This window comes from Arabidopsis thaliana, chromosome 5 (genome assembly GCF_000001735.4).
Source record: "Arabidopsis thaliana chromosome 5, partial sequence".
In the NCBI taxonomy this organism is placed as follows: domain Eukaryota; kingdom Viridiplantae; phylum Streptophyta; class Magnoliopsida; order Brassicales; family Brassicaceae; genus Arabidopsis; species Arabidopsis thaliana.
The window spans coordinates 5,802,194-5,815,569 of record NC_003076.8 but is presented as its reverse complement, the minus strand read 5'-3'; the positions used below and the strand labels follow the sequence as shown (position 1 = coordinate 5,815,569).

Sequence of the window (13,376 nt, the reverse complement as noted above, 5' to 3'; positions counted from 1 at the left end):
ATTTTTCTTTTTAACCGCTATATGATCGACAATAACTACTAGTTTTAACGATTTTAAGACCAAATAGTTTTTTTTTTATTACAAAAAGATATGAAATAGTGAAAGAGAACTAAAATAAAATACATACGAAATTTGTTAACAAACTTTGGTTCTTCTAAACCACAATTTTGAGACCATTTCCAACAACAAATCTTCTCAAAAAGAGAGAAGGAAATATTCCATTTAACACGTATAAATGCTAGCACGATCCTCTTAATTTACCGTTTTATTTAATTACATTCAGTTTTTCATAACCGACCAGTGTTGAGCTGAACTCTCCACCGAATCTAGACTTCAATTATGCATAACCGGCAAAGCTAACGTACCACCGTCTAACACTTAATTACAATTTCAACAAACACAAACTACAATCCACATAAAGATAGATATTCTAATAAACTACATAAACACCATCGCATATAATATGTGTCTCTCACACACTTATGCTTCTTTGGTGCGCATACTCTTCAGCAATGACCACTAGCTACAACTCTTTATCATATCCACAAAATAACAAAAATAAAATATCTTCGAGAATGTATATGAGTATGACTATAGACATACGAAATTTTCAAATTTCTAAGGCTTTATTTATTTATTTCTGCTTAATAGACAAGTGACACAAGTCCACAAGTCTCTACATTTTTTTCCTCGTTTTCTGCTTGTATCCAAAACTCACATGTTGCTTAAACGTTATTTTTTCTTTTAATCCCCAATTAGTTTGACTGAAAACAGTTTAAACATCATTAATTCAGAGAATCTAGACAATAGCATTTTTATAAAAAAAAAATAGTAATATAAAAGAGAAAGAGGGCAAGAAGAAGTCTGAGATTGATGAAGTAAATGACAGTAAGAGGCACATGTCGAACATGTCAGCTCCTCGATAACCCATCTCTATCCCTTTCCTCTTTTGCGGCTCTTTTTTTCTTTGTAATCAATTTCTTATATTTATAACTAAACTTAATCTATATAAGAAAAACTAAAAATAACAATCCAGATTTAACAAATTTATTAATGAATATCAAATCAACAAATTTTTTTAAAATAATACACAATTTGGATGGTCACGTCTATTAGTGCATTAATTCATAAAATACATGTAATTTAGAAGAAACAAATAATTGTAGGTTGCATTCTTAAGAAAACCTAATAAAATAAAGTGGACAGTTGGGATATGAAGTCAGGCTTATGTGTCTGAAAGTGATTAGATTTTTTTGTAGCTTTTCGTTATTCTTCTATTTGTATGTAAATATTGAATGGGAAAAAAGAAGAGAAGAAACATGGCTCCAGCTGTATTCACGTACCCATCCATCTATTTTTGTTTATTTTTTTGTTTATTCTTAAGAGTTAAGATAATAAATAACAAACGTTTGTATTTTGTTATTATACTGTTTCATTTGTTATTGACTTCGATTCCATTATTATTAGTATTTTTTTTCCACCAAACACTATTAACCTACCTCTAGTTCAATAATTCGACTGCGTGAAGTTTTATAATTGACAACCATTTATTAAACAGATCATTATTCTTCCTCAACATGCTTCGAGGATGGGTCTATTATTTTACAAAGTATAGGTAGAGATATTGAATCATGTTTTTCTTTGAATCATATTGAACTTAGACAACGAATATCACTTTGATATATTGAGTATTCTCAATACATATCTTAGTTACAAACTTCAAATTCATATTTTTGTGAAATTTTGCTTACACTTATTTATAAAACTAATTCAGAATATTTTTGTTTGAAAATCCAAAATCAAAATGTATATTCGACAGAAGAAAAATATGTATATAAGTATAAGAAAAATGAAAAATATGATGTGATAGAATTTGAGTGGACAACTCTTTAAGCATCATAACATATTAACATGTTTGTTAGTATATATTTAAGAAACCATTTTATTTTTAGATATATAAAATAAAAACTACAGTTCTATTTTTTTATGTATATAATCATAATTACCCATCTTCCATCATATTTTTTGTATTATATTTTCATTTTTTTACGAAAAAATCATTTTAACTATATAACTATAATTTGATGGATGAATTATGCTTTTCATAATTATTGATTTTACAGAAACTAGTCGAATTTCATATTATATTATTTGGAGAAATGAAGAGATTATGTTTTTGTAAAGTACGTTGACGTTAAAAGGATAATAAAAGAGGAGAGAAAATGCATTAAGGAACAAAAATAGAAACCCTTTATTTATGTTTATATTCTCCCCGTCAATTTCGTAGCAAATATCACACAATTTTTCTTCAATATTTTTACTTATACACAGCAAAAACGAGAGAAAGAGAGAGAGAAGAAAAGTTTCTCTCTTTGGGGTTCTGTGAAAACCAAAATCGAAATCGCATCATAATCTTAAATCTCTCTTCTTTCTACGAATTTTCATGTTTATGTTCCCTCTCTCTTGATTCTCCACCATTTCACTATTCACATATTTTTTTTTTATTGATAAAGTTTTCTCCTTTTTTTGAGTTTTACGAGAGGATTTTTCAAAGGTCTAAACTTTCTTGGGATCTATCAGATTGTCTTGAAACTAATGCTTACGGGTTTTAACAGGTTTGTTGCTTAATTCTTATTTGACTCATTTTGGTAAAATCCTAATTCCATAAAGTTTGTTGCTTTTTTTTCTCTGTTTTTCCCTTGACTTCAATTGGTTCTGGCTTGTTCTTTGAGCTTATTTTCAGCTTTAATGTTTGTTACATGTAATTGTGTTGTTTGTTTAATCTAAACTAATTTATTCTCTTAGAGCTTACTAATGGTATAAGTCATGTGAGCTTTGTTCTTATGGAAGAAAAAATAGACATTAAATTCTCTAGCTTAGTGGTTTTGTAATCAAGAAGGCAGTTATAAAAAAAGAGGGAAATTTCAATTTCAGTTTGAGGATTATCTAATTAGCTGAAGACTGTGTTTTTGTCATATTTCAGTTGTGTTTTAAGTTTCTGTTGATATGGTTTAAAGATGAAACTAACTTTGTTTTGATCTCTTTCGTCTCTGGTTTTGGCCTGTTAGGTTGATTGATTGATCATACCACCATGGATATGCATCATCTCTGAACCAATGGGGAAACATTTCTGACATTTAATGGATCCTCAAGCTTTCATTCGTCTTTCGGTTGGCTCTCTTGCTTTGAGAATTCCCAAGGTCCTTATAAACTCTACTTCAAAATCTAATGAGAAGAAGAACTTTTCTTCTCAATGCTCTTGCGAAATAAAACTACGAGGCTTTCCTGTTCAAACAACATCTATCCCTTTGATGCCGTCCCTTGATGCAGCTCCTGACCATCACAGTATTTCCACTAGCTTTTATCTTGAAGAATCTGATTTAAGAGCTCTTTTGACACCTGGATGCTTCTATAGTCCTCATGCTCACTTGGAAATCTCGGTTTTCACGGGTAAAAAGAGTTTGAATTGCGGTGTTGGTGGCAAAAGACAGCAGATTGGGATGTTTAAGTTGGAGGTAGGTCCTGAATGGGGAGAAGGAAAACCAATGATTCTTTTCAATGGTTGGATCAGTATTGGAAAGACCAAGCGGGATGGTGCTGCAGAGCTTCATTTGAAAGTGAAACTTGATCCTGATCCTCGATATGTTTTTCAGTTTGAGGATGTTACTACCTTGAGCCCTCAGATAGTTCAGCTCCGTGGCTCGGTCAAGCAACCTATCTTCAGTTGCAAGTTTAGCAGAGACAGGTGACATTTGAGTTCTTCATATATGCATAAATCTCTCTCTCTGTACTGTTTGTTTAGTTACTAATGGTGGTATTGATTCTTCAGGGTGTCACAGGTGGATCCGTTGAATGGGTACTGGTCAAGTTCAGGCGATGGAACTGAGCTTGAGAGTGAGAGACGTGAAAGAAAAGGATGGAAGGTGAAGATACATGATCTCTCTGGCTCTGCAGTTGCTGCTGCTTTCATAACAACTCCTTTTGTTCCATCCACTGGATGTGATTGGGTCGCAAAGTCCAACCCGGGTGCTTGGCTTGTGGTCCGGCCTGACCCATCTCGACCAAACAGCTGGCAGCCATGGGGAAAGCTCGAAGCTTGGCGGGAACGCGGGATCAGAGACTCCGTGTGTTGCAGATTCCATCTTCTATCAAACGGTCTAGAAGTTGGAGATGTTTTAATGTCTGAAATCCTCATCAGCGCTGAGAAAGGTGGGGAATTTTTAATCGACACGGATAAACAGATGCTAACAGTTGCAGCTACACCAATTCCAAGCCCGCAGAGTAGTGGAGACTTCTCAGGGTTGGGACAGTGTGTCTCTGGAGGTGGGTTTGTAATGAGCTCGAGAGTGCAAGGGGAAGGGAAAAGCAGCAAGCCCGTTGTACAATTAGCTATGAGACATGTAACTTGTGTGGAAGATGCAGCCATTTTCATGGCACTTGCTGCAGCTGTTGATCTTAGCATTCTTGCTTGTAAACCTTTTAGGAGAACGAGTCGGAGAAGGTTCCGGCATTACTCCTGGTGAAGAAAGGAACTCTCTTTTGTGTGTTTTAGTGTACAGTTTTTGAATTGGACTCAAAGTCTCATTGTATTAGGAAGAAACTGGCTTAAGGATTAAGAAATTTCACTCTTCTCAGAATCAGACCAACTTTATATCAATGGAAAAACATCAAGTAGACGAGGTCAAGAACTAAGTAGATCAAAGTCTTTAAAGCAACTAAACCAGTCAACAGAAATGATAATTCTAGTCTCATAATGAAATCAAAAACAGCAAAAGAAAAAAAGAAAAAACTTGGAAAGAAAGAAAAAGCTCAAGTAAACCTTGGTTTTGCACTTAAAACCTTTAGTTCTTCTTATCACCTCCCACTTCAATCTTCTTCTTCTTTGCAGTGGCCTGAGAATACAAGAAGGTACCGAAAATCGCAATGGCTGATCCAAGAGCATTCAGAGGTCTAACAGGATTCCTAAACACCAAAACAGTGGAGATAATCACCACGACTCGCTTCATCGTGTTCCCAACAGAGAAAGTCAATGGACTGATCTCGTCGAGTGCCTGGTAAGAAGACTGGTTGTACAGATGATAGAAGACACCAGAGAGCAAAACCCAAAAGTAGAACGTTGATGGTGTCCCAACAGATGCAATGGCTTTATGGTAACCTGGAACCCAATGTGATCCTTCAACGAAAATCGCCACGGGAAACAGATAAAGCAGAGAGAGTATACTGATGCAACCGTATAGATTCAATCCATCAATCTCTTTAAAGCTCTGTAAGCTACGTTTAGAGTAAATGTTTCTCAAGACAAAACCAACGTTACTAATCATAGCTCCTGATAATCCACCTAAATTGAATGACACTTCAGTGACTGCAGCTAAAGAACAACCCATAACAATCGGAAGAATCGATAACCAGACAGCTAACGGATACGAATCACCGAGTAAAGACGAGAAGATAACAGAGAAGACAGGCTCTGCTGATTTGATAACATGAGTGAACGAAACAGCGACTTTGGAGAATGAGACACAAGCTGAGATATGTCCAATAGTGTGGAACAATGCAGGACCAAGGAGAGCAATGATAAAAGGCTTGGAGATTTTAGGGCAGGGGTAAAGCTTAAAGGACCATAAGACAAGCATCCAAATAGAACCTGCGAAGAGCTGAAACGAAGCGAGAAGCCATGGATAAGGAAAGACATTGAGTGCCTTTTTGTTGAAGATGTTGAAGACGATGTTCTGGAAATACCAAAGACCAAACACAATCCCTAGCTGAAGAGTCTTAGCCTTCTTCTCTTTCTTCTCCGCTTCACCAAGATCGGATTTTTCGTCTGGATTTGAATCCGATGAGCCAACGGCGGCGATGGATCTGGGTTTTCTCGAGAACCCAGATGAGGATTCAGGGTTTGTGAGTGAAAGCAAGGGTTTTGCGGAAACATCACGAATCTGGAGATTGGGAATCGGTGAAAGCCCTAGTGGGTGTCTGTGATTGAAGGGTTTAGGGTTGGTGACGAGAAGAGCAGAGAGACGGGTCGGTTGTTGACAGGTCCGGGTCTTGTGGAGGAGACCCGGATTGAGGGAAGGAGATAGATTCAGGGAGATCATTGTTTAAGCACGAACGCAGGTAGAGAAGGAGAGAGAGAAGAGGAAAAAGAGATAGCTCTTGGTTTCGGTTGTGGGTCGTCGTCGGCTCTGGACCAAACGTCAGAGATCCGTTGGGAAGTACAACAATTTTTTGAAAGCTCTGTTCTTGGACTTTGCTCCTTCTTCGAATATAGTACTCTTTTTATAATTATTCCAATTATTTTGTTTAGTTATATAATTGGTAAAATGTCCCATCCTATTTGAAAAGCATTGTGGAAAATGTCTCGAGATTCAAAAAAATGGGACTCACATTTGAAAGTTTTGGAATTTTTAATTTGTAAATTTTATAATTTTAAATGTTAGATTAACAAAAAACTTCACGATAAAACTATTTCGTTCTGATTGTTAACAATAACAAAATCGGAACCGATGCCATCATTTGTCTTTTATCATTATTTTTTCATATCGTATATTATTTTGTTATTGCTTATGATTTTTTTATTGTTTATCCAAATATTTTGGTTTTGAATGAATGTGGTGGGTAAAACGGATTAAACCATTTTCTTTTATAGCGAACAATAATCTATCGAGATCCAATTTCTTTCAATGTAAAAGTAGTCTTAAAATTGGTCCGCACCGGTTTTGTCCATTCTAACCGCCGCAATCATTCGAATATTTTACCTTTTTACATCACCCAGATCAATTAGGTCTATTGATGTTAAGTTACTAATGTTTTTTCCTTTCGGTTTTGTTTTCACTTTTTACACGCAGGAGATGAGAAAAAGGCCAATATGGTAAAATTAGTTTTTTAAAGTTTTGAGAGAAAACTTTAGGTCCATTGATGTTAAATTACTTAAGTTTGTTTTTTCTTTTTCATTTTGGGTTTTGTTTTCACTGTTTACACGCTGGAGATGAGAAAATGGGCCAATGTGGTAAATTAGGCTTTTAAAAAGTTTTTGAGAGAAGAAGACGAGACTAGTGTCAGATCTCGAGATTTGAATCGGTGTTGAAGCCGTCGCCAGAATCAGTTGGATAGGAAAATGGCGGCGAAGCAAATGGAAGAGATACAGAAGAAGCTACGGCTGCTAAGTTACCCTAGGGCAAATGCTCCAGCTCAGTCTCTCCTCTTCGCCGGGATGGAACGTTATGCTCTTCTCGAATGGCTCTTTTTCAAGTAACTCTTTCTTCCTCTCCTTCTTTTATAGCTTATTCGATTCTCTTCTACCAGAAAAATGCTGGGAATTCTCTGAATTTTGAATATCAATGTGAACTCTCAACATTTTGAATTTCTCGAGCTCTGATCACAAAATTCGATGGGGTTTACTTATTGTTTCTTCTCTGGCTCTGTCTTTGAAGGTTATTAGGTGATAAATCACCTTTCTCACAGCAAAATCTCCAAGGAGATGCTGGAGTTCGTGATGAAGAAACTGTTCGTATTCAATGTAAGTGTTTCTTTGATCGTGTTGGCCTTTGAACATTGCCTAGCTATTATCTTAGACTATATTAGTTTTTGATGTGTAAGTGACTTCTCGGTTTCAGATTTGGCAGAGATTGCAAAGTTTTTGGGGATTACACCAACTGTAGACATTGAAGCCATTCAAGTAAGTTTGTTTCAAGTAGCCTTACTGGATTTATGCATTTACCTGTATTTGCTCAAGTTCCATAATTTGTCAAAGTGCAAGCATGGGTTCCACTTTTCAATTTTCTTTTGTTTTGCAAATCTTTCAAACTTTTAGGGACATGGAACCTATGAAGATCGGATGGAAATGCTTCGCAATATTGTTGATTTAGTGGAGGCGAGCCTCTTCTCAGATAATCAAGAATGGAGGTAGACATGTCACTTGTATCTGATATCTTCCACCAGTTTTTATCATTAGTGTGGCATTTTTGTAGTCTTTCATCTTCCTTATTCCCGTCGACTTTATTATGTGTTTTGTTCTTTGAGCATAAGACTGCATAACAATGATTTTGCTTATTCTTCAGTATTGATGAGCAAGTTGCCAAAGATATTCAGCTCATAGATGCTATTGCAGAGAGACAGTCTCTTATATTTTCTGAGGAATGCAAACTGTTCCCTGCTGATGTGCAGATCCAGTCGATATATCCATTGTAAGAACCATTTTCTCCTGTTATCTCCAAGTTATTGCACCTTTTCTCACTATTTAGTCATTGTGGGTAATGGACTTTTTCATATGAATTGTAAATGTGAACTTAGTTTTCCAAATTAAAACTTTGCTACTATGAGTCACTAGGGTTAGCAATGTGTTTTTCCGTTTAAAATCAAGCTTTAAGTTATACTACTATTGTACTTGCAAATCTTAGTCCTTAAATTGTTGCTTCATGTTTCAGCAGATGTAGTGACATTATGTTCCTTAATGGAAGTTTATTTGCAGACCAGATGTTTCAGAACTGGAGACAAAACTTTCAGAACAGGCCAAGATTCTCTCTAATCTTCAACAGAAAGTCGATGACTTGGCAGCAAAGGTGTGCTTTTGTTTCCCCATAAAGAGTTATGTTTTGACTCTTAACTACAGAACTCATTTACTGTTTCATCAGACTTAATATATTTCACTCAGCTTATTACTTATCGCACGTTTACATGTAAACTGCATATACCAATTGCTTAACATATAGCTCTTGTTTCTCTTTATAAGTAGTCTCTGATTCTGATGTAGCCAAGACTTGAACTTCATAATGTAACTAATATGTATATATGCATACTCAATTCCTACTACTTAATGACTTGTTGATAGAAGGAAACAGTCATATACATAATTCCTACTACTTATTGACGTTGATAGAAATATGTCTGTTTTCTCCTTTCAGCATGCTTACAACCCAGATGAAGAATATACTGAAGTGGAATCTCAACTAAGGGCTCGTTTAGAATCGTTTCTTGAAACAGCTAGGGCATTCAATACAATCTACACAAAGGTATTTCTTTTTCATACTAACTCATAATTCTCTCTCCCTATCAACCTAGATTAGCTAGAAGTAAAATGCATAAGTTCAGCTTTTTTCTTGTAGACATGAAATCTGCTATTTGTCTCTGTCATGCTGCTTCCATGTCGCAAAAAATGCCTCTGAATATCTTATGATCTGACTATCTTTTCCAGAAACTGAAAAATAAGCCGTTGTATCTTTATCACTATGTTTGGACTTTTTTCAGGAAATTCGTCCATGGACGCATATGATGGAAGTGCCTCAGCTTCATGGTTTTGGTCCTGCTGCAAACCGTTTACTAGAAGCATATAATATGCTTTTAAAGGTGCCCCATTGTCTCCTTCTATCTGTATACTTGGTTGTATCGACTATATTGAGTCCATATAATTTATACTTTGATTCTGATACACAAATCGTTTGGCAACAGTTCCTAGGGAACTTGAAGAACCTAAGAGACTCACATGCAGCACTTTCGATTGGATCCTCGGGGACAGTTGCTGGAGAGCCATCCTCTGTAACCAGAATCGTATCCGACTGTGAAGCTGCATTAACTGTTCTCAATCGAGATCTTGGAATCCTCTCGGCTTCTATTGCTCGTGAGCAAGGTGAGCGTCTTTAACTGTCTTGAGTTGACCACACTTGATAAAGGGTTCAACTCCATGAATGTGATGAGTTGTATTCGTTAGAAATCATTTTAGGGTGGATGTTTTGATCTCAAGAATTGTAACTCTTTTCAGCACTTTTTTGCTTCTGTCAATTAACCAAATCAAATCTAAAGGTAAAATTTCTCATCGACCAAATATTTCACTAATGCTACACATTTAGGACAAAAACAATAAAATGCAAACATATTCAACTAACTGCCCGTGTGAATCGTCTCAAGCTCTTGATGATAATATTGGCGCATACTGCACCGAGAAGTTAAAGAGCTTAAACTTGAGTTTCACCTATTAAAATGATGTTTTAAGATTAACAGAGACGAAACTTTGACTAGTCTAGCTATGATTTGGCTCTACAGCTACAAAAGACTCCCAGCAAACAGAGTTTTCAAAGCAAGTCCTCTTTGGAATAAGCATCGGAACAGTGACTTGAACACACAAGATATAGAAACCATTCCAAGTATGAATGATTCAAATTTGTTATCAAGATCCAGATTTATGTGGCTCCCCCATATCGTGTAATTATGCTGCGTGCATGTATATATAGGTCAAATTGTATTGGGAAGACTCCAACAATAATATGGACTCCTATTCATGACAAGAGAACTGGGACCAATCTGTGCGTATTAAGACTGATTTGTACAATGGTTTCAAGATTCAGTGGATTTGCCAATCATAAACGTAAACGTTTCATATAAACAACCATTAACCCAAAAATTGAGGTTTATAATAAAAGAAGCCTTACATGGCTTCAAACGCGACAGAGCAGAATACTACTGATCAGAAATTCAAGAGCTTAGCTCAGATTTTGGCAAATGTCTTCACTGAGAAAGTCTTATTTGATACCATCAAAAGATGCCTCGAACACCCTCTAAGCTTTCCCCGAGTGATGACCTGAAAAGAATAGATAGATATATAGATGATTCATATCGACTAAGCGAACTTTGCACATCACCAGCCCTTCATATTGTCCTCAGCTACTGAGAACTACAATGATTGTAAAGTTCCAAAAACAGGTAGTAAAACCTAAGAGAGAAATTTATCATTTAAAACCTTACTTGTACATACAATACTTGTACTCTTGGCTCCTAATCAAATCTTTTTCACCTTCTTCAAGCTGCTCAACAAACAAAACAAGCCATTCATAAAAAAGAAGAGACAGAAATTTACAGAAAACTCAATCATCATAACCATCTTTTTACAAACCCTCACCGGATCACTCTCATAAATGAGTTGATAGCAAACCGGAGAAAGGCATCGCAGCGCACAATTCTCTTTCGCTATTGCAGAAGATTTGCATTGCCAACCCCATAACCCACTGTTTAATTTACCACAACACATAACACACAAAAGTGAGTAAAGAAGAAGATAGAGCCAATAATTTGCTAACCATAACAAGTTTAGCCAACTAATCCTACAATGATTCACAATATCTTCCAAGCTACAAAACTTTCCCAATTTGTAAGGATCAAAACCAATAATGAAAAATTCTCAATACAAGTATATCAAATAAAACCAATTCCGGTGATCGTGTCTGACGTCTATACCCTAATGGTTGAAATCAAATCACCAAGAGAGACTACTCGAACCAAATCGCAAGTACATTAACAGAAATTGCAGATGCTGTATAGAAATTTCCCAGTGGACTCACCTCTCTATATCACCGTAGCATTCGCTCTTCTTCTGCCTGATCTCCACATCCTACAAATTCGATTTCTCCGGAAGAATCAGTAAAGCATATTCCCAACGGAGCTCACAGAGATATATGCGAAACTTACGGAGATAGGACGAGGAGATTTGGAAAAGACGCAGGGAACGAAACACATGGAGAGTAACAGAAGAAGAAGACAAACGAAGCTTGAACGAGCTTGGGAAATTTCCATGGCGTCTCTCGAGCTTTTTCTTCTCCGATCGCAGTGGCTAGTTCCAGGCTTCCAGCTTCGATTTGTAAGAAGAACGGTTTGACTAATAACCAGCTGTGGAAGTTTTGAGATAACCGAACCGGTCTATCCCGGTCTTATCTTATGGGCTTACATGGGCCTATACGAGTATCTCTATTTAAATCGAAAGCCTACAAATTTAAAGATAGGTTTTATATGAGTGTAGTACAAAATAACGTCATATATTATTAGTTCAATGTTTAAAGATAGGTTTTATATGGGTTGTTTTTCTTTTTAAGTAAGTAATAGAATGGTGACAGACACTTTGGACTCAAGCTAAAGCATCAGAATCTATCTTTGGAATTCGTTACCTCTCGTGACTAATTATTATAGATTGATTATTTACGCACTTACAAGATTTCCTCCTAAGTTACCAATTCCTATTGACCTTACAAAGTTTACATCACTTTAAATATTTGGTGTTCATGTCCACTCGAAGTTTGTGTTACATAACATTAGTATAGAAGTTACTTTAATTATTTGTGTTATATTTGTCATGAATTAAAGTTAACATTTTATAGATAGTATATTACTATTAGTATACTAAGAAATGAAAATTTATTCGCAAAAGAAGAAGAGGGAAAATGTAAAATTCTTTAGAGATCGTTAAATTATTTATTTGTTTATTTATATAGCATGATCGCATATCCATTTTTGTTTTTTCATTAGTCGATATATCATATATCTTACGACCAAAGCTACATTAAATCTATAACATTACATTTCAAAATGCTCTAAGAATATACAAGGATATCAGTTACTCTCTTTCTTGAACTCTGATCGGTTATATATTTTCATCTTTTTGTTGTTGTTCCATCTATTTTCTTTAAATATGAAATGTTGGTTCATTTCAATTTAAAAACCATGATAGAGCACTTGATATCATTGAATACATAGATTTTGGTACGAAATCAAACTAAAGATGTTTGTTTAGCTATCCCATCTTTGGGTTGTTGGTTTGAAAATAAATGTTTTTTTCTCCGAATACGATGCTCCAATATGTTACTGTTCAAATCATTAGTCCTAATTCTATTTGCGGTGACCATAGTTACTTTTGTATTTGAATAAAAGTAGGTGTGTTTTAACAAATTATTGAGTTGTATATTGCAGTAGATAAATTCATGCCATGTGATTTATTTAGATCCCAACAAAAAGAAAAAAAAAAATCATCGATTAGAAGCTCTAGGAAATAGAGCAAAATGAACACTACAATGTCTTGGTAGGTTAGGAAATCTATCGAACAACGGACAAATAATATACAACCAAACGATTAATATAATAGCATAAACGTGAAGAATTTGCTAGTTCCACATGGCATATGTTCAAGAACCCTTTAGGTAGTCGTCTTCACCAACAATTTACCAACAAATGTTATACTTTAAATGAAAGGTACTTAACCTCCATATGAGTCATATCTACGTAACTTTCCCATTAAATTACCAAACAATAAATATGATAAGTATCTGACCTTTCATATCATATTATCATTCTCAAACACCTTCAACCATGCTTAAAGATACACACGACAAATGTATTATCTACTCCTATAATTTATATCCCAAAAACGTTCACATAGTTTATTAACTTATCTTGGAGACTTACTTAAAAAGAAACAAAACGAATAAAGCTAAAGCATAAAACAGCTACATCTTTGAACCTTTTAGTTCCATGTACATATTTTTTATTACCATATTCTTCACAAAATATTATTGTAGTTTTGTTCATAAAGGTTACGGCCAAATCATTTCGCTTCACAAAAA

At 35.2% G+C, this 13,376-nt stretch overlaps 4 protein-coding genes and 1 long non-coding RNA gene across 5 annotated transcripts; 3 read left to right on the top strand and 2 right to left on the bottom strand.

Annotated features, from left to right (window-relative positions):
- The first annotated feature begins 2,253 nt into the window (after positions 1 to 2,253).
- On the top strand, positions 2,254 to 4,635 carry ASG1 (nuclear factor 1 A-type protein (DUF1005)). Its single transcript, NM_121770.4, has 3 exons — positions 2,254 to 2,615; positions 3,069 to 3,745; positions 3,830 to 4,635. Exons 2-3 carry the CDS (start codon positions 3,141 to 3,143, stop codon positions 4,521 to 4,523), a joined length of 1,299 nt encoding a protein of 432 aa, NP_197266.1. The 5' UTR covers positions 2,254 to 2,615; positions 3,069 to 3,140; the 3' UTR covers positions 4,524 to 4,635.
- Positions 4,608 to 6,236, bottom strand: AT5G17630 (Nucleotide/sugar transporter family protein). The gene has a single exon (NM_121769.4). The coding sequence runs from the start codon at positions 6,093 to 6,095 to the stop codon at positions 4,842 to 4,844; it is 1,254 nt and encodes a 417-aa protein (NP_197265.1). The 5' UTR covers positions 6,096 to 6,236; the 3' UTR covers positions 4,608 to 4,841.
- AT5G02755 lies at positions 4,683 to 4,978 on the top strand. Its single transcript, NR_142625.1, has one exon. It is a non-coding gene; the product is annotated as an other RNA (long non-coding RNA).
- Positions 6,237 to 6,950: 714 nt separating the features above from the next.
- AUG7 (nuclear matrix protein) lies at positions 6,951 to 9,862 on the top strand. The gene is made up of 9 exons (NM_121768.5): positions 6,951 to 7,248; positions 7,431 to 7,516; positions 7,614 to 7,675; positions 7,811 to 7,902; positions 8,058 to 8,183; positions 8,468 to 8,558; positions 8,901 to 9,008; positions 9,244 to 9,342; positions 9,445 to 9,862. The coding sequence occupies exons 1-9, from the start codon at positions 7,115 to 7,117 to the stop codon at positions 9,634 to 9,636; spliced, it is 990 nt and encodes a 329-aa protein (NP_568354.1). The 5' UTR covers positions 6,951 to 7,114; the 3' UTR covers positions 9,637 to 9,862.
- A 118-nt stretch (positions 9,863 to 9,980) lies between these two features.
- Positions 9,981 to 11,678, bottom strand: AT5G17610 (uncharacterized protein). The gene is made up of 5 exons (NM_121767.4): positions 11,455 to 11,678; positions 11,328 to 11,377; positions 10,889 to 10,994; positions 10,735 to 10,793; positions 9,981 to 10,570 (listed from the first exon to the last, which is right to left on the bottom strand). Exons 1-5 carry the CDS (start codon positions 11,557 to 11,559, stop codon positions 10,525 to 10,527), a joined length of 366 nt encoding a protein of 121 aa, NP_568353.1. The 5' UTR covers positions 11,560 to 11,678; the 3' UTR covers positions 9,981 to 10,524.
- Between the last annotated feature and the right edge of the window lie 1,698 nt (positions 11,679 to 13,376).

Excerpts from the sequence above, each read along its gene's own strand:
- AT5G17630 (NM_121769.4), bottom strand. The coding sequence starts at position 6,095 with ATGATCTCCCTGAATCTATCTCCTTCCCTCAATCCGGGTCTCCTCCAC.
- AUG7 (NM_121768.5), top strand. The coding sequence starts at position 7,115 with ATGGCGGCGAAGCAAATGGAAGAGATACAGAAGAAGCTACGGCTGCTA. Across the intron at positions 7,249-7,430 it reads CTCGAATGGCTCTTTTTCAA|GTTATTAGGTGATAAATCAC; the intron begins GTAACTCTTTCT and ends CTGTCTTTGAAG. Across the intron at positions 8,184-8,467 it reads ATCCAGTCGATATATCCATT|ACCAGATGTTTCAGAACTGG; the intron begins GTAAGAACCATT and ends GTTTATTTGCAG.
- ASG1 (NM_121770.4), top strand. The coding sequence starts at position 3,141 with ATGGATCCTCAAGCTTTCATTCGTCTTTCGGTTGGCTCTCTTGCTTTG. Across the intron at positions 3,746-3,829 it reads TGCAAGTTTAGCAGAGACAG|GGTGTCACAGGTGGATCCGT; the intron begins GTGACATTTGAG and ends TTGATTCTTCAG.
- AT5G17610 (NM_121767.4), bottom strand. The coding sequence starts at position 11,559 with ATGGAAATTTCCCAAGCTCGTTCAAGCTTCGTTTGTCTTCTTCTTCTG. Across the intron at positions 10,794-10,888 it reads TCATTTATGAGAGTGATCCG|CTTGAAGAAGGTGAAAAAGA; the intron begins GTGAGGGTTTGT and ends TTTGTTGAGCAG. Across the intron at positions 10,571-10,734 it reads TACAAGTATTGTATGTACAA|GTCATCACTCGGGGAAAGCT; the intron begins GTAAGGTTTTAA and ends TATTCTTTTCAG.